The 20411-nt window shown below is 37.6% G+C and overlaps 1 protein-coding gene across 1 annotated transcript in view; it reads right to left on the minus strand.

Annotated features, from left to right (window-relative positions):
* The window catches only part of VWA8 (von Willebrand factor A domain containing 8), a gene marked incomplete at its 5' end in the record, with an annotated part of 200290 nt that overhangs the window by 165203 nt on the left and 14676 nt on the right, over nucleotides 1-20411 (minus strand). The window contains 2 exons of the mRNA XM_082496817.1: nucleotides 10262-10372; nucleotides 12478-12608. Of these exons, the coding sequence (XP_082352943.1) occupies nucleotides 10262-10372; nucleotides 12478-12608 (242 nt within the window). The remainder of the gene's footprint in view (nucleotides 1-10261; nucleotides 10373-12477; nucleotides 12609-20411) is intronic.

Raw genomic sequence — 20411 nt, forward strand, 5'->3', positions numbered from 1 at the left:
CCCTTCATCCCCCAGCCTGTAGTGATACCGGGGGTTGCCCCGAGCCAGGTGCAGGACCCTGCACTTGGCCTTGTTGAACCTCATGAGGTTCACACAGGCCCAGGTCCCTCTGGATGGCATCCTGTCCCTCAAGGGTGTCAACCACACCATTCAGCTTGGTGTCATCCACAAACTTGCTGAGGGTGCATTCAATCCCACTGTCTGTGTCATTGATGAAGATATTGAACAGTACTCATCTCAGTGCAGACCCCTGAGGGACACCACTCATCACCGATCTCCATCTGGACATTGAGCCATTGACCTCTATGCTCTGGATGCGACCATCCAACCAATTCCTCATCCACGAAACAGTCCACCCATCAAATCCATGTCTCTCCAATTTAGAGAGAAGGATGTTGTGGGGGACTAAGTCAAAGGCCTTACAGAAATCTGGATAGACAACATCTGTAGCTCCTCCCTTGTCCACTGAGGTAGTCACTCCATCATAGAAGGCCAAGAGGTTGGTCAGGCAGGACTTGCCCTTGGTGAAGCCATGCTGGCTGCCTTCAGTCAAATCCTGTCCTCCATGTGCCTTGGCATAGCTTCAAGGGATGTCACCTGGCTACTGTGAATTTTCAAATATCGTGGAGAGTGGCTTGGCAACTACATCAGACAATTCCCTCAGGACTCTGGGATGCATCTTGTCAGGTGCCATAGACTGCTGTATATTCAGGTTCCTCAGATGGTCATGAATCTGATCTTCTCCTACAGTGGCTCCCCCTGTCCCTGCCTTGTGGTCCATCCACTCAAGAGGTGTGGGCAAGAGAGGTTGCCAGTGAAGACAGGCAAAAAAGTTGTTGAGTACCTCAGCATTCTTCCTCGTCCACTGTTACCAGTTTCCCAGTCTTGCTCATCCCAGGGTTATTACCTTCCTTTTCTGGATGACATACCTGTAGAAGCTCTTATTCTTCTTTGCATCCCTTGCCAAGTTCAGCTCCTGCTGCGCCTTGGCCTTCCTGACCCCATCCCTACACAACTGGGCAGAGTCCCTATAGTCTTCCCAGGATACCTGTCCCCGTTTCCACTGCCTGTGCATCTCTTTCTTGCCCTTTAGTTTGACCAGCATGTCAAACTGAGTCTCTATTCAGCCATGCCAGTCTCTTGCCTTTCTTTCCCGATTTCTTACACCTGGGGATCGAGAGCTCTTGTGCTCTACGGAAAGAGTCCTTAAAGATCTGCCAACTCTGTCCTGCTCCCTTGTCCCTGGAGGGCAGTTTCCCAGGGGGTCCTATTGACTAACTCCTTGAAGAACTGGAAGTTTGCTTTCCTAAAATTCAGCATCCTGACTTTACTCTTCCTCTGACCCATATCCCTCAGGACTGCAAACTCCACCAGTGCATGACCTCTGCAGCCCAGGCTGCCTTCAATCTTGATGTCACCAATTTGCTCACTTGCATTGGTGACCACCGGGTCCAGTATCGCATCCCTTCTGGTGGGGCAACTGTTCTCCAAAATACAACAAAATACAAATTGTTCTCCAAAATACAATGAAATGCATAATTCATCTACCTCTAAAGTTCCTGTGTTAGATAGCATAAAGTCTGCTCTTAAGACCAAAACAGCTGTATATCTCTGGCTGAACTCAGTATTCCTGCATTCTGATTGGTAACGAGTAATAAGTTTTTCCCATAAGCTAGCCATACTACAAGGCATCCTTTGAATCATTACTTCAGTTTTATCTGTGTATTGGTGGATCAGTACAGAAACTAAAATGCATTTAAAAAATCAGAGGAAGAAAAGTGAGTTTGCAATCTGTCACTGAAAAGATTATTTTAAAAATGCTTCCAAGAAACAAATCTTCACAATTCTATAATGAAAACCTGGAAAGAGCCGCGCAGCCTCCCTCTCTCACTAGCCTTGTTTGTTTGAAATGTTCGAAACATAAAACACAGTTTGACAGGGGGGAAATTACATTGTGCAACTTTGATGATACACCTGAGATTAAAAGCATTAATTTCTGTTAAAAGGCCAGGAGGGATTTGTTAAATGTCTATTTTCAGATTTATTGTAACTGCAGTGAGGGAACATTTTGCTCATCAGAAGAGGACAGATGCTGCTGCCTCCCACCTGCGCTCCTAGGGCTCTGGGAGGATGGTAACCTGGATACCTGCTCCAGGGAATACCTGCAGTTACCACAGGCCTGGAGCAGAAACCCTTCACGTGGTGCTGCTCTCATATTAATGGCTTTATGCAACAAATATATAACACAGATTGCTTACCCCAGTTTAACACTGCACCTACAAAAATGTATTTTTATCTTTAAAGGCAAAACCACCATAGGAACAAGACGTTCCTAAGCAGACTTTTTGTCTTTCCTGTAGCTGAACTATGGTGAGCTTCCCCACTTGAGCAATGCAAAATACGACAACTGCAAGAAGCTGTAAACCCCAATTTTGACACAAATCACAGTGTATAAGCACACGGATGAAGTTATACAGTGTCAGAAACGGAATAAGGACAGAAAAAAGCTCACCACAATGCATACACTAAAACGCACAAACACCAGAGAAAGGAGGACATTTTTATAAAGCTAAGGGAAATAGTTTGTAAAGACACCAGAAATTTTAACAGTATGGTTTAAAATACCAGAACTGAAATGGTAGTTCTCTTTTTCTCAGGAAAATGCATATTGTCAACCAGAAAATTCTGGTCACCCTGAAATCTGTGAGGAAGGTTCTTGGGGAACTCTAAAGGGCTTTAATTTTTCAGACCTGGGCATCATTCTGAATATGATTTACAGGCTATGTTTCAGAACCATATTAAAAAGTGCTGCTACAAATTGCTGCTACAATTGTTCAAGTAAATAAGTGTCTTTTTTTAAGGAGCTACCTCAAGACAAGTCTGTTTTTAGAAGATGACTTGCCCCTGGTCTGAAAACTGGATCCCTGTAATGACAATACAAGCACGGCAACCAAAACTACAAAGTGGCAAAACAACAGAACAAGTAGCTCAGTGAACACGAGACCTAATGAGGTAAGGTTTCCCTACATCTGCAGCCTACATTTCAGATGTTCTTTCCAACACAGTATCTTGTTCCCACCACCCACACAATATCCCACACAAACTCATCCACTGAAGTCTTTCCATTCACTCCTGTATCTCATAAACATTCCAGATGTCTCTTATGGTGAAAAGAGACCCTTAATAACCATCTGGTAAAGAAAACACAAAGCTTTGGCTGGTTTCAAACTAAGATGATGCTGCCTGGTTGCAGCAGGCTAACAGAACTTGAACAATTAAATCCAGCCTGCCTTCCAGGGATGGGAGGTGGACGTTAATTTGAGGTACCTAACAAGCTACCAAATACCACAAAACTCAGAAAAAACTTCTAAATTTCTTTCCATGGGTCAAATACAATTAAGCAATTTTTTCAAATTTAAATCATTAAAACTAACCAACAAGTGAAAAAGTAGGAAAAGAAATGACAGAGACGCAGAATGGAATATGCTATAAGGTTTTACTCCTCATTTTACCAGGGAAGGACTTGTAATTTACTGTAAGTGCCTCAGGTTATTCTTTTAAGAAGATGCAACAGAAATAATAAGATCATCAAATTTTTTATAATACTTACATGGAAATAGCAAATTATCTAGACAGAGACAGTCTTAAGACAGATGTATAAACAGATGTTGAGGGCAGTGAAGCATATAAGGCTGTCTCCAATTGGGGAACCTACTTTGCTAGATTTTAAAAATAACTGTAAACAGCATGTCTAATGATATGCCTCTACCAAAGAATATCTTTCAAAATATTTTTTCAGTTTTAAGGCCTCTTAATTCCTTAGTTACTGTTTTCCCTCATGAACTGAGTGAACAGGAAAGTTGTTGAGCAACACTGAAATGGATGACTATTGAATGGACTGAAGTGATAACATACTTCCTCCAAAAGAAAAGTATTGTCAAAAATTAAGTAGTAAGATAAAGGGCTATTAAAAGTCATGTTCAGCCAGTTTCAAAGCAATAACGTCAACTTTTTATAAAAGCTTACTGTTACCTTTTTCCTGAAATATTTGTAAAATCTTGTTAGTTGTTTAAAATAACATGTATTTAATAAAAAAAGTTCTGAATGTATGCCATTGAAAGTTGAAATTACAAACAGACCTACTATTCACTTAAAATGTGTATTCTACTTTTCATGACAAAATTTTTCACTTTGTAGAGGCCACAAACATACTGTTACATGTATTCCAAGTTTGATGTTCAGGTTTTATTAAAATCAATGTAATAGTAACTAATGTAGTTAGTCAAATTAAAAAACTTAAGAACTAAGTAATTCAACCTTTTTCTCCCTCTGTAATGGAGGGGGGGGGCTACATCCTCACTATTCGGCCTACCTCCCTGCTGAGTTAATCAAATGTTTTCTGGGTGGCTTTTATAGCTAAGTGAGGTTAGGAAAATTACAGGGCAGGTTGCATTTAATACTGTCATTCACTCCCTTTTTTTTTATTTAAAAAAATATATACGACAGAGAAATCGCAGTATACCAGAACACCGTCAGCCAGGCTAGTTAGTATCCAAAGACTCCAGTTGTCTGCAGTAGTTAATGTTCCAGTGAAGAAGAATGGCCTGAACTGGTGAGCACCTAATTCACGATGCAACACCACGGCACGGCATGAAAAGCAATGAAAAAAAGAGACAACCTGAGTTTATTGGAGGTTTGAATCAGAAAACTAGGCTAGAAAAGTTTACGCTAGGAAGTGAATCGACATATGATAAGATCATAAATATGTTAATGTGACAAGAACTGGAACAGTCTTTCATTTCATAGTCATTGATTTTAGCTTCCCCAGTCATTGATTTCAGCTTCTTCCACAATTTTTTTTTTTTGTTTTTTGAACTACACGTCAAATGATCTATTTTATTTACACCACCCCTTCCTCTAACACAACAGTCAGGTGTTTTTGCAACAGTGCCTGCAAACTGCATTTACAAGAGATTATGTCCCCACCTACGCAGGGGCCGGCCATTTTAGCCACTTTTCACCAGGTATATTAGTACAATAATACATTTACATCAGGTATGTGAAACGTTTTGCATCTTGGACAGAGAGCAGGCCCAGGAGCAAGCAATCTGAGTTTCTGAACAGATTTACCAGTGCAAATATCTACAAAGAAACCTAGGGGGTTTTATCTTCATTCTATACAACTCTTGTCTCCTAGACAAGAATAAGGGAGATGGGTTGTTTAAATTTTTCTTCCTGAGGAGTAGCAGAATAAAAAAGAAAATCAAATACTTGACAGGTATCTAAAAATGATAGTTACTTATCACTTGTAAATCACTTTGATTCACTGCACCATCCCTCAATACATATTACCTATGACCGTTATGACCCCACATATTACAAAGTATTGCCCCTTCCTACATTGTAGGAAATAGTAGCTGAAAAGAAAGTTGAATATATACGAAACAGACACAAACATAAGAAAAGAGAACCCCACACCTTTGAATCTAGAAGGAATTATAAATACACGGTCCTAATATTTCTCACATTACACCACAGACATTCATCTATATGCCCTCTACATCAAAACAAGATACGAGTCTGAACTGCTAACCTAACAAATCCAGTTAAAAGATGATACATACAGAAACATAAAAGAAGTATTGCAAATGATTAAAACAAAACAACCTCTAAGAGTTAAGATGCTACTATATAGGGGTCCTTACGATGCATTTTCTTTTGAGAGAGAAGATGTCATCATCAGTATGTCAACATCAATACAGATTAACTTCATCCAAATACTGTTGGTTTCTACCTAATATTTCCCTCTTCCTGTGCAATGTTGGACACAAGAAGAAACTTAATATTACATTCATGCTTCTGGAGCACTGCATGGCTTACCTCTTCTTTCTACAGATTTTGCTATCTAGCTCCCTGTACTAGATAGACAGATATTGTGGTGACAGTCAGTCAACAAAGTTATTCTTTCTGACAACGCTTTTGCTGCGGCTAATTTACTGGCTCATCAAAAATCTACTGTCACCTCCAAGGTAGTAAGTGAATAAGTTACAGATTACACAATTTGCACTCACTGGTAATTTTTTTTAAAAGTGGAATTATTCTTACCCATCTCTTTGCCAGGGTATAGAAAGAATTTTTTTGATATGTATACAGAAACATATATACATAGGTATACACACACACTCTCAAATATGATTATAATTTCATTCAATTAATCTCATGTCTCATTTTTTAATCAAAAAAGATTAGAAAGTTAATTATAAGAAACCAAACTGAAGTCTGTGTAGTGCTACTCCAGGGGATTTCATGTCATGTTCATTTTACAGACAGGATAGTTTAAGCTGTCATTTCTGTCACTCTGGGTATTTAATTTACTACTACTTGAAGTCTTTCAAGCCATGGTAGAAGATAATTTTTCTGGTATCTTGACAATCAATTTTAAAATTTTTCATTGTATAACGTATGATGCTGGTGCAGTTAGGGTTGCAAAAGTATTCTATTAAAATGAGTATGTTCACATAGTTCAAAGATACACCAAAACTGAGTCTAATTCAGAATATGACAGTGATAGAAATACTTATCGACTCAGTGGATACAGCTTAATCAGCAAATCTTCAAAAACATAACATTGTATTTGTAATTTTTAGTTTTTCAGCACATAACCATATGATTTTTTTCTACTTTTTCCAACCCCAGTTAGTTTGTTTGTGCCAAACAGAAAAGACTGTACACTTAACATAGTAGTCTGTGTTTGGGAAGCTTGTTTCATTTAATGCAAAAGCTGGAAGATGCAGGGTAAACAAAACTAGGCATTCCAGACAACTTGGTTTGTGGCACAGTCCTGGAGCAATACACCTCTCAAGTGCTAAGAAAATGGCTTAGCTTCTCTCCCAGTTGCATCTACTACATTAAAATAACATAGGATTTCCTTAGATGTAATAGTTAATAATGTAGCAGGCCGTAGTAATAGGAGTTCAAACCAAAGGTGTGCCTTTTATAGCTGCACACACACCATAAAAAGCAAAACTGCATCAAAAAAGGCAGAAAAGGGGCATAAAAATATCACATCTAATTCCTTAATTTTTGAAAATACAATAGACTGATATTGAATCTCCATCCTGGTTCAATCAAGTTGGTGGCTCAACTACAAAGAGTTAAAGAAAAAGAAAATTACTATGCAAGACAAGCTTTTCTATCAATATAAGCAAAATTTGAAGCTGCCATTTAAATATTTAAGTAATATAAAGTAATTCTAACCAATTAATTGATACACAACATAATTAACCCATGCAATAAATTGCAGGATAAAACCAAGAGGTTACTTAATTGTCTCAATAACAGCAATAATGACATTTCTGAGGCTTTTAACAGTGAATTAACAGCTGAAAACCATAACTTACAGCCCAAGGTAAAGAGTAGAAAACCATTTTCTGCTGACAGTATGTGAATGAGAACAAATAATTCACCATTACCCCATTATAAGTCCTTTATTTTACACAATTTTAATTGGGAATGAATTTGATAATTCAATGTTTACCTTTATTTTAATAGTCCCTATTTCTGAGGTAAATAAAACCTTTTTTTCCCCCCTCATAAGATATCTCTTCTAACTTCCTAACTCCAAATCTTCTCCCATTTGATTCACTCTAGTACTAAGAAATGCTAATACGCAAGGATATTTGATACATTGACACTTCCATATACATTTCAATATGGAATTCCAATCACTGCTTCCAAATCACCATCTTCCAAATCTATCTTAAATAATTAACTGCAATCATATTCAGTAACTTCATGTTAAAATATATCAGATGTTTTGAAACCTCTGAGATATCCATTTACAGTATTTAACCTATCACTATTAAATGTAGAGCTAGAAACAACCACAACATCTTAACAATCACCCACAGGCAACTTTGCAAACCTTTGTGGGTCTGCCAACCTGATGATTTGCTATATTCAAGTTATTTCTGGTAACAAGATGCCAGCATTCGTTACAGTATATTATTATTCAAAGTGTAAGATAACTACACTACTATAGTATGACTTGCATGCAAAGAGCCTCATCTATCTTAAATGAAAGCGAAGTTTTACTTGACCCACAGAATTCATACAGTGGATGTTCTGGAAACTAGACTTGCCAGCTTTTCCATCTTCTCTTTGGTGTCATGAACTGCAAGCATGAGATTCTACAGGAAGGGACATGGTTTTAAATCGTTTATAGAGTAGTGGTGTCTGGCTTCTGTAGTGTTTTGAATTGGTACAGCCATCTACAAAACTCAAAATCATTAAATGAACTAATTAAAATTGAAACCCCAGCATAACCTGTAAAACTTTATTCCCTTTTATTATTAAGCTATAATTATATCTGTGATGGTTCTAAACATAAAATATGGTACATAGTTATGTGTCTAACTAAAATGTAGGACTAGAAAACTTCAGCTGGAACATCCCTCCCTATGAGATTCATCTTTCATGTTTCTAATATTTTAAAAGTGCTCATCTAAATACCAATTTCTTATTTTCCTCTCAGAGCTTAAACATACATTGGTTACATACGTGATGAGTAACACATGAGATGAGGAAAGACATCACGATTCTGATTGATTTTAGTACTTTGGTATCTTGCTAAAGGAGAGTCTTGGTCGGAAGTACTGCAGTGTTGGATTCTGGTAAAAACCTTTTAACTGAGAATTTCCCACAGACTGAGGAAGAAAAGCAATCTTAGACCTTTACCTTAGAAAGCTAATCTTCCTAGAGTGTTCTTATTGCAGTGAGATCACTCAAAGTAACTTTACAAACGTGAAGCAAGCTGCCTCATACATACGCTGGGATCAAAGTCTTCAGACAAATACAGGTTAACAGACCATCTCACATCTTGGTGAGCTTCTTACAGGCCCCGATACAGTGTCTCTTACACGTGTTAGTTAACTAATGCTCTTACACCAGTGGTAAATTACCTTGACCATCCTGTAGCAAGCATGAGGGTAAGGTTGTCCATAACAGCAGTTAGGCATAGAGCAAACATGAGTTAATGAGTTAACCCCACAGCCTACACAAATACTACTATCCTCTGATAAATGAGAAGCCATTTACAGCCCTAAACCACAGTACAGTACTTTAAATTATCTCATATTATGCAACCATCATATTTCCAGATAAGCATGAGATAATTTGAAGTCCTAGAATTAACTAAAAAAAAAAATTATTTAGATTAGTTGGTACCCTTTTTTCTGAGGATCTTCCATCGCTCAAAGTCATTTATCATGGTTTCAAGAAAATCTATTTAAAGTTTTCTTTAAAGTTTGGAGGTTGAAAAGAGATCATTGGGAATTAAAAAAAAAAAAAAAAAGAAAAATGTTCCTTTAAAACAGAGAACAAAGCTTTTAGGTTCTCTTTCCTCTCCTGTTTCCATCTCCCTTTCCACCTACAAATCACTCATATGCTGGTGATATCAATAACCCCCATAGCATCACCAGCTGAAAACTGTTTTAGATAACACATTGAAATTCGCACTACATCAGAGGAACTCACCCACCCTATTTAATTAGAAACCTAATTTATATACAAATTTAGGTATCTAGGAAAACAGACATTCAAAATTAAGTGTATATATTACCTGCGTAATCAAAAGAGAGAGATGTTGTTGATGATAACTTAAAAAGAGAAATCTTGCCTAATCTAAGTCACTGTACAGTTGTACTGAATCAGCTAATGGGTTGGGGCAATACTGATGGCAGGAGTGTTTAAATCATTATTTTAGTTCAGATCAGCAGTGATCTTTTGTATCTAATCTTCCAGCTGCCTCCATTTACAGTGTTTGGGTTTCACAACACACAGCAGTCTTAAAATACACGAACTAGACTCTTTGTCAATGAAACTAGACCAATAGATTCATTTCAGGAATACATCTAATTTGCTACAAGTGTTAGGTAAGAAACACACCTAGAGAAGTGCTTGTGAAACTATAATCTAACTTGGACAGAACGGATCTCGCTCTGCGTTACAGAAGCATAACAAAAATAGTCTGCCTAAATTAACCTCTTATGAGTACTCTTATGAGACACAGTAATCCTGTATTTGGGCAAAGGTAACATTTTCGTTAATAATGAGATCAAGAGTGATATATGAGACTTTCTAACTGCATCAGAAACGTGTCAGTCACTCTGTAATCCAACATACTCATTTTTCATCATATAAATCATGACTTCCTTGAAACTACTTGTAAACAATAATTAGGTGGTATATGACTGCAACTTGCCTGATCAAGATAAAAGGCACTACCATCTCGGATCTCTCGTCGCTGTTTGAGGTCAGTTTCTGTGGTGTCCCTCGATAGCGCGATATATTCAACCTCCCGCTTTGTTAGCTCCTGTGGACAACAGTCTGAAGTTATTACAAAAATACAACTATAACCCCAGTAAGTAAACTTTAACAATAGGCCTCGTGGTATAATGGTACAAAAGAGCTCTAGGCAGCAGCACAGTGATTTGAAATAACTCTGAACAAAATCTAATATCTCTGATTTTTAAAATGTTTACAGTGTGTTCTGCCTCAAACAAAACAGTTTGAATTTCTGCTCAATAAACTTTTTTCCCCAAACCCGCTCTAGAAACATAATAAACAGCTATATATTCTTTCCATTGAACATGTGTAACAACCTGCAAGTTACTCTTCTGGTTCTGGACTCTGAAAAAACAATCATAATCTGCAAATCATGAATAAAAATCAGAAGTTTTCTGTAAAAGACTGAAAATCTTCAACTGTCACTGCTCAGTAACACACTGTGATGTGGTTGTGATTATTACCTGTGCATGCTTTGCCAGTACGCTGAACTATATTGTTCTTATCCTCTCTCCCTTCAATGTCATGAGATGCAGCTTGCATCTCTAAAATTAGACTATTTAAAATATAAGAACCCTTGGGTTATTGTTTTGTTTCTTTTGATTCAATATGATATACTTAGAATTTTCTATCTTAAATGAAAAAAAAAAATCCCCCACGTATTTATACCTGATGTTCCTGCTACTTCTGTATCTGGGTTTTCACGCGTTCTGCTACAAAACAGATTCATGCTGAAATGCTCTTAGCCTTTGCCCCTCAGTTAAAGTTATGACATATTTAACAGGATTTTCTTAAGAGGCAGCTTTTAACTATAGTTGTATGAAAAAATTCCAGCAAAGATATAAAACCCCGGGGAAATTATTTTCTTTCCACTTTTTCAGTGCCAATTCCTTTATACTGCAGGTAGATACTATTGTACTGTCTTAAAATGAAAGGAAAAAAAACCCAGAAGGTGAAATATAGGAGAGTTTTCTTCAACAATTAGCCCCATGTATCAACACATAGTAGTAGCTTTCAGAAACAGCAGATGAGAGTTTTCCAGGCTTACATGCTTCATTTAACGGACCACAGCACGTATCAGCCCACATACAAAGACCTGCCTTTGCGTAACTGTTTGGCATGGCATTGAAACAGTAAGCTGAAACCTTTCTAATACAGCTCAGGTGCACACAAACAGTGGTATGAGTAACAAGACACATTCTGTGTCCCATGCCTGGATATCAGGTGTTTCCTAAGTTCTCTTTTTAGGTTGTACCAAACTCTTATGTTTTAAGGAACGCATTGAGCTATCTGGTAGCATACCTGGTTTGCTGAATTAAAAAACCCTTGTTCTCCGTTCCGAAGTTCAAAATCTTGTAGCTTTTTCCTGTATGCTTTACCTCTGAGAGCTAGTCTTTGAATTCAGATCTTTTGATTTTTAAAAGAAATGGCTGATATTTATAACAATTGTTTATACATCTCCGCTTGTGATCTTTCAGCCCAACCAGATTCTAGAGAGAGTTCACGGCAGACAAAGTTCTATCCACATCACCTTTTGGGGCAGACAACCCCCTCTTCCTGATCATTTAAGGGCACCAATGATTTAAACATGAAATTTTGCACATGGTGCTTCCATGGTTCATGCAGATGGATGTAGGCAAGTCCTTCCCACATTCCAAGTGAGGATCACACACACATCTACTCTTTCTAATCACTCACGATAACTGTTCCCAAATGTTACTCAGAACACTCCTCTCCCAAATCCTTCATTTCTTTTTTTATATAACGAAGCAAAAACGATTTGTTGTCTGTAACAGTCGGCAGATATCTTAATCTTCTAACATACATAATGCCTAGAACAAACTGTTTCTCCATTTGTGATAGCATATGGTAACACAGTTTTCCAACTCTTTTTTTTTTTCCTTTCTCCCCCCTGGAGTTTAAGCAGAAAAATATGTATTAAAATGTCTGTACTTTCTATTCATCTATAACAAAAATTGAACTTTGGAAAGCACATTTATGGAAAAACTTATTTACCTCCTAAGTAGCTTGCTGTAAGATTTTCTAGGCCTACCTTTTACAATTTGGCTAGCAGAGGAATGAATAACTGACATTAATGACTACATCTCCAAGAATTTAAACCAACATACTTACCAGATACTGCATAGCAATAGATCGCCGGAGTGGCCCAGGAGGACCAATAAGAAAGACATCTTGGCCAAGAAGATCTTTCTGCATTATCCATCTTAGATGGTGGACTACAGACTGGGCCAAAGAATCTGTCACTTTGAAAGAAATACAAAGAACACATTATTTAAACTTGGAAAGTGTTAGATACCTGGCCATTCATACTTTTTTTTTTATTCTTATCTCCAGAAATAAAGCAAAGACACAAAGATGTGCTGCTCTAAAGCTGGCTAGCTGAAGACCAGGAAATTCTACACACAGTTTATATTAGACTACTTAACTTACTTATAAGTTTATACACCTATCTTACCCATTGCCTTTTTCTCTGCCCAACTTCATCCTTAAAAAAAAAAAAAGAAAACCAAAAAAAAGTGTCGTTGATTCTCATTTGACATAAATTGATCAACGCAAAGATTGTTTTTTATTACCCAATGTTGAGTGGACTTCTCAGCATCAGTTAATATAATATAGATAGTTTATTAATAATTTGCAAAATATTTATCCAGCCTATATCCCAATGCTTCTATGAATCATGAACTTAAAAAAAAAAACAAACAAAAATACTGTGCTTGCATCAGATTAATGTGCAGGGATATATTTAATTTGCCATTTTCTTAAAAGACAACTGTATTCCTGTTTACATTTTGACACAGTAAAATACAGAATTAAATTATCAAGGAAATGCAAACCTTGCAATATCACTACATCAGTACCATGCAGTTTCCAAGTCGTAATAAAAAACTCAAAGCAGATCCACTTATTTCTATTTAGAATACCACCCCTCTATTATTTCAAAAACCAATAACCTGACTATAATTAAACTGAAACCTTTACTCCATGTATGCAAATGTTGGCAGCACTGGAAAGCACCATGCAGAAAGAGCACACTGAAGGAAGGTGCACCCTTACCACTGCCCTATGCACCCTTACCACTGTCCTATATCACTCTGTCCCCAGAAGACACCTTCCCATACCTCCCAGCAAAGCCTGTCACTTTCTCAGACACAATCAAAAAGGACTCGCACAGGCGGAGGAGAAGAACACAAGCAAGCCAGGAGGAATGTTTATGTATGCATGTACATATATGGTTGCTTTCAGAACAATCTGACAGGATCGATGATGGGGTTTGAAGCTGGAGCCTCAAGGGTTGTGTCTGGGATGCTGACATGCAGTAAGAAGAATCAAGAGGCGATGAACTCTTCAAATTAATACTTGGTTATTTACCTTTTTTTCAGTGTGATTACTGGTTGCAATTAGAAGCCAAAATTTTAAAAACCAAGCCTTGGTTGTACATCAGCTTTCCTGAGGCAGGGGAGGCAGTCCATGCAGGGCAGAGTTAAGGACAGCAAGCAATAGTGCCCCTCGGTGCTGAGGGGTTTCAGCTCACTGTTGAGTCTTTGTATGCCGGAATTAAAATTCATTTTTGTAGGATCATAAAAACAATATTAAATGACAGTATGATATTCAAGGAAGATTTTTCAAGCATAAAAGTGGATAAGGAAAACTTTATCAACAATTTTAACTGAATATTTTGATCTGGCACTCAGGAAAACCACTTGAAATCTTCCGCTTCCAGAGAAATCTACTATAACCTTACCACCAATATGAACAGGAATACCATACACACATAGGTGAGCAATCTACGCATTAGGATTATCAGATTAATTGCAAATAAACATTTCAGGTTTGCTTTTTTGTTTCGTTTTCTAAACATCTGTCATTAGCATGCCTGGAATTAGTTTTCAGATATGGTATGGTAAGATCATATGAATGTAAGAATATTTTCTTCTTCTTCACTGCAATACTGTTTTCCAAAAGCAATACACATCACACGCACCACACAAAACAGGCCAAATGGAATTAAATTCCTCACAGAGAATCACACGTTCCTATCTACGAGATTTTCAGGAAAATTAAGAAAGTTCCTATCACATATATTCTTTGGGAAACAAGGGGTAATACATCACACCAGAAGAACTGCTCGGTTCAAACTTTGCTACTGGGCAGGTATGGTAATTTGAAAAGCACCACACAAATAAAAAGTGTTATATCAAAGATACCATTAAAATTGCAAGACAGAGATCTTACTGAGAAGCACATTCACTATTACTTCTACCTGTTGTATGAACATGCCAACGTGCCTCTAACATATTTTTATAATAGCTGTTCTTTAAAAAAAGTCACTTTACTTAAAGTGGACAAATAAGCTTGGAAATCTTGCTGAAACACTGAACTCTTTCATGTCAAAAGTCATGCATTAGAAGCATGGCAAAAACAGCTTTGACACAGCATGACTACAAACGCCTCTGGTGTAATTCACATTAATATGTGTAGCTATCTTTTTTATTTTTAGGATGCCCTGAAGAAAAAACTTGGGTCAGACTTAAAAGTGGTACCATAAATAAAAACAGGATTTGAGAACCTTCAGCAGCATCTGCAAGACAAACTGTCACGTAAAAGAGAACATGACTGTACAGCATTCAAAAAAAAATCCAAAACAAATCTAAAATCTTAGGAACGTGATTCCCCTGCAAACCTTAAGGAATTTCAGGGTGCTTACATTCTCGTCATTGTGTTTAAACAATCCAAATTTACTTTGAAATATTACTGTAAAAAAAATTTAACTTTTAAAAACCTCCTATAATTTCCTAGCTTTGCTTTTTGTTTTGAGAAAAGGACAAGAAAGACACAATTCCTTATCGATACATTTCCTAGAAAATGGTTTCATTGTTTCACCATTCACATGATTCACCTTACATACAGATTAGAGCTGCATCAATTACAATACATGTTTTCAATCACAAAGTCAGCGCAGTGACCATCTGCAAACTCACTCAAAGGAAGCCTGTTACAAATAACACCGACAATTCAAAGCTAGCATTCCCTTAGCTGAACTGTGATGACAGCAGTTGCAGTTTCCACATGTCAGTTCCTTCTATTCTAACATGCAATACCTGTACACTGCTCCAAATATTAAGCTTACTTCAGTTTCCCAGTTATGTCCTGCTACAATCAGAATATAAAATTTTCTTTGTACATGCAGTCTATGCTGCATAAACTGTTTCCAAAGCTCAGTATGCTTTTCAAAAGCAACTTCAGATGTACATACACAGTATCTTGTATATTATTTCTATATATTTAGACTACTTGTACTGTGGTATCTGCATTGCAAACATAACTTGAAAACACTCCTCTCTGTTCAAGAACCATATATTAACTTTACTACAAGCACCATATAATAATTTTCTATGACATTTAGAAGACAGGGTAAATTACGTGAAAAAAGCATCAGCATGTATATTACAGCAATTTTTATTAATTATCCCATGAGTCAGATAGCATCTAATGCAAACTGGGTTTGCACAATCTGTTTAGTGGCACTCTGCTGATTTGCAGTAGTTAAGTAGCTGGCCCCATATTCTTAATCTGCAGGATGGTGCGTAGGAAGCCTCTACAGTGTATTCTCAAAGACACCATCTGGCACATGCAAGAAGGTGGTCGGTGCTACAATTTGCTATTCCTGTGTATCAAGGATGGCCAGTGAAAGAAATTGCATTCTATTGCTTTGTAATATGTGATAAGTAGGACAACACCTACCAGAATCCACGCAAACATTTTGTAAAGTGAGCAGCTGAAGCAGAGTGGAGAAGTCGCCAAACAAGTAAAGAAGAAAACGTTGTACATAGATTTTGAAACAAATGCAGCAGCTGCTCTTGTTTGATCCACAAATCAGCTTTTGATAAAACCAAGGCTGAAATGGCTTTGCTAGCCTCGAAAATTTTCCTGTTCACTCATACTCAAATTCTTGGCACATGCTACACTCACTGAAACCGTAAGATTCACTGGAGATAGCTGACAGTATCTGCTGGCACGTCCTTGCGTCCCACCTACAGAAGAAATCCCATAAATGAAGGAGACACCTCTTCCCACTATTCAGAGACAGACAGTTAAATGAACTGATTCCCAAGAATATCTATTCCAGATGTGGTAGAAAATACATTAGAGCTCACGTCCCTGCATGACTCTAGTATGGTCAATCACATAATAACGAACAGGCACTTAAAAGACACCGATATATATAATTTACAACAGAATAAGAAAAGACCTCTGCATACCCTGAACCTTTGCTACAGTGCATGTTCAGAATCTGAGAATGGCTCAGGGGAGGCAAAAGTTCATGAGGTGAAAAAGATCATAGAATCATAGAACGGTTTAGGTTGAAAGATCATCTAGCTCCAACCCCCCTGCCATGGACAGGGCCACCTTCCACAAGACCAGGTTGCTCAAAGCCCCATCCAGCCTGGCCTTGAATACTTCCAGGGATGGGGCCTCCACAGCTTCTCTGGGCAACCTGTTCCAGTGCCTCACCACCCTCATTGTGAAATTTTTTTTCTAATACCTACTCTAAATCTACCCTCTTCCAGTTTTAAGTCATTACCCCTTGTCCAATCAAGACGTCCCTCTTGTCTGATTACTGAGGGGGTCCTTTAGTTTTCCACAGCAGTTTGCAGTACATCCAGCCCAGGGGGCGGCTGCTGTAAAATATGGTTGAGGAAGAAGGGGACAAGGAGGGACGTCTTTGTTTAAAAATATAAACAGATTTCAAAAAGGGAAAATGTTAAGAAACACCTGAGCTCACTGAAAGTTATTTCACAGCTTGTTCAGGCTGGGGGACAACGAAGGGACAGAGTGATTTGCCCAGGACAAGATGAAGGAGGCAGCATGGCCAAGGTGAAGAGGGAGGCACTCCTGTGTGGCCTACTTTCAGCTGCTTTCATTTAGCACTTCACAAGTAAAACATTGCTGCTCTTCCAATTTTATGCTGATGCACAGAGCCCAAGGAGTTTTCAAAGTCTCATAACATGGTTACATCACAGTTTTCACTGGAATACTATTTTTCCTCATAAATTTTTCATGGAAACAGTCTTCACTCCAAAAATTTTTGTTCTTGCGGTAGTAAGGAAGCAAGTCCCAAGTCTTTGCAGGGGCTTAGAAAGGGGAAAGCTACTTCTTGGATGAGACCATAAACTCATTTATCATTAATTCCTCTGAGTCAATTGCTTCACAGGAAGGTGTAAGATCTACATAGGTAAATCATATTTCTCCACATGAGAATAAACGAAAAGAGAATATAAAGGAATCATGTAAAACCAAAGAGCTTTCTGGAAGAAACCCTGAACTGGGCTGAGAAGACTAAGTTTCTCTTAGTGACATATAAACATGGAATAAATGAAACTGTTCTTAGCTGGATGTACAACTCACAGGGAAATACATAGCCAGAGCAGTTATCTATAGCTCAGACTCCAACTGGAGGGACACACTGTGTCTGCTTTTGAGTGCAACAGCTCAGTCCAGCACTGAAAAGTTTGAGAGATTCTAGAAAAGAGCAAAGAAGAATTACCAAAGGAATCGGAATTCAGTCTAGAAAACAAATTACTGAAAATCATAACAACTGTTTTCCAATATGCAAGTCAGAATCACAGCGAAGAAAAAAGTTATTTGTACATCATGGTTATGCTAGATAGAACAAGCCCCAGGGAACCAAAAATATGTCCAAAAAGATCTGAGAAATCAGAAAAAGCTTTTTTCACAAAAGAATCGTTAATTACTAGAGCAAAGGGTGCAGAGAGGTTCTGGAATCTACGTCACCAGCACATTTTAAGAACAAGGAGGACAAACATCTCAGGAACGGTTCAGATTCAGCTGACCCTCCTTTGAGGCACAAGGAACAGTGCAGACAACTCCTTGAGCTCCACCCAGACCTTCACCAGGGGTTTCCACATCCCCATGTCTCCCTCTGCCTCGCTCTCCGCGTAGACAGAACGGAGATAATGGTGTAAAATGTTCAGAACTCTACTGACAAAAACTCCACTCTTTCAGATTCTGGATTAGGTGGTAACAGCCAAGTAGCAGATCAGCTGCAAGTCTACACGAAAACTCAAACTGCTGAAATCACCATCTCTGACAACAGACATCTTTCCTTAGGCTAGGAAAGAAGAAATGTAGTGACAAAAGTCTTTGTTAGCACAAAATTACAGCCATCCAGCAATACAATCTGTCTCTGTAACATGTTGGACTCTGACACTCAGATTTAAAGTTAACAGAAAGAACAAACACACATTCCAGCATAAATCTGAGTATGCTTTGAGCAATAACTGAACACACACATTTGGCCCTGCTTCAACACGTGGTACAATACCGTTCTGGGAGGAGGACACAGAGCCATCTTACTGTTAAGGCAATACTGATCTTTCAGGTGAAGAATAAATAACAGGAACTGCTGGCACTGCTGAGCCTACTACAGAGAAATAATCCAAATTTCCTCAATATTAAAACAAATCCCTTTCAAGCCCAGAAATCCACGTAGTGCTACTTCTTTTGTATTTCATTACTATACACACAAACGTTATGTTTAAATTCCTCATGATAATTAGGCTTGCATATATCTCAACTGACAAAACTAGCGGGGTTTATCACTTAACCCCTTGTATACACGCATGTTTTGATCACACATTGGGGAGGGTGGTCAGACTCGGGACACCCGGCACAGAACCACACACTGTTTGAAATTAATCTTCCACAATTCAATGCAGTTGCATGTAACATGACTACAGCCAAACTCCCAAATGCACTTGCTCCTTCAGAGAGCACCAGAGCCATCATGACACTGCAAGAGAACATCCCTTTTCCTGCCTTAACAAGGATTTGCCGTCATTGAACAAAGAGTCCTGGAAGAGCTGTATTAGGAAATGTTTTGTCAGGATTAATAAATATATGAAATATCAGGTACATAGTCACTTTCATAAAATTTCCGGAAGCCAACAACAAAAGCAGTGCACTGACATGAACTCAACATTAAAAAAAATTATGTGCATTCTCACAATTCCATTTTAGATCTAAACTACCATGGAAAGCCATACAAAGTTTCTGCAAAGTATGGTTAAAGAAACAATTGTGCTTTTCAGGCATGGCAAGATTTTTAAAATGCAGGTTTTTTTTTTACTGATGAAAGAACAAGAAGTGCAAAAAAAAGTGCCCTCTTTCTAGAACATATCAGATGCAGTTATGACAGAAATCCCGTTAACAAAATTCCCTTGTGTATGACTCATTTTTACTTGTCACTTATAAAAAGAAAAATAAGAATAATTCAGATTTTATGTATCTTTAATTATCATCTTCGAAGAAGATGCCTTTTGCCAACAACAGCAAAACAAATTATTATTTTATATTAACACACAAAATGGAGTACTTCATACAGAACTTGCTAGGTACCTAACATAAAACCTGAAAAGCAATGACTTGAAAATGTAAGGTAACCAGCAGTACCTATCCTATCCATTTCAACAAAATGTAACACGGTTCAAAAAAAGGACTTAAAAATCAGTTTAATCTGGTAACACAGAAAATGAAGTATTTTGGTATCAATTAAGTGACAAAATTACAAAGGTAAAATTTTGTAGGTACTTAATACTTTTATGTTCCTTACTGCTTTACGTTTGTTTTTTTTTTTTTCCTGAGTTTTAAGGCAGTTTTTAAGCCTAGAAGAACAATGCTGAGTTTAGAATAAGTTATAACATCCCTAAAATTTGAAGTAAATTATAGATATGTGCTTTTAACATTACCATGTTTTAACATGGTTCTTATCTGGCAGAATAGCTAAAATTCTATTCTACACAAATCATGAGCTAGAAAACAATATCATATGCAGTACTAGAAAATTAACTATAACTGCTTCAATTCCTTCCTCTTATTTCTTACTCCACTGCAAACATTACAATGTCTGAGACCTTTGTCAGGAATATTTCCCAGTTAACTGGATGACCAAATTATTTCTAGCCTAAGTTTAAAAGAAATCAGGTAAGTACCTTGGTCATTCAAACTTAACACTAGTTACTATAACA

This window comes from Vanellus vanellus, assembly GCF_965231255.1.
Source record: "Vanellus vanellus genome assembly, chromosome: 1".
Taxonomy (NCBI): Eukaryota; Metazoa; Chordata; class Aves; order Charadriiformes; family Charadriidae; genus Vanellus; species Vanellus vanellus.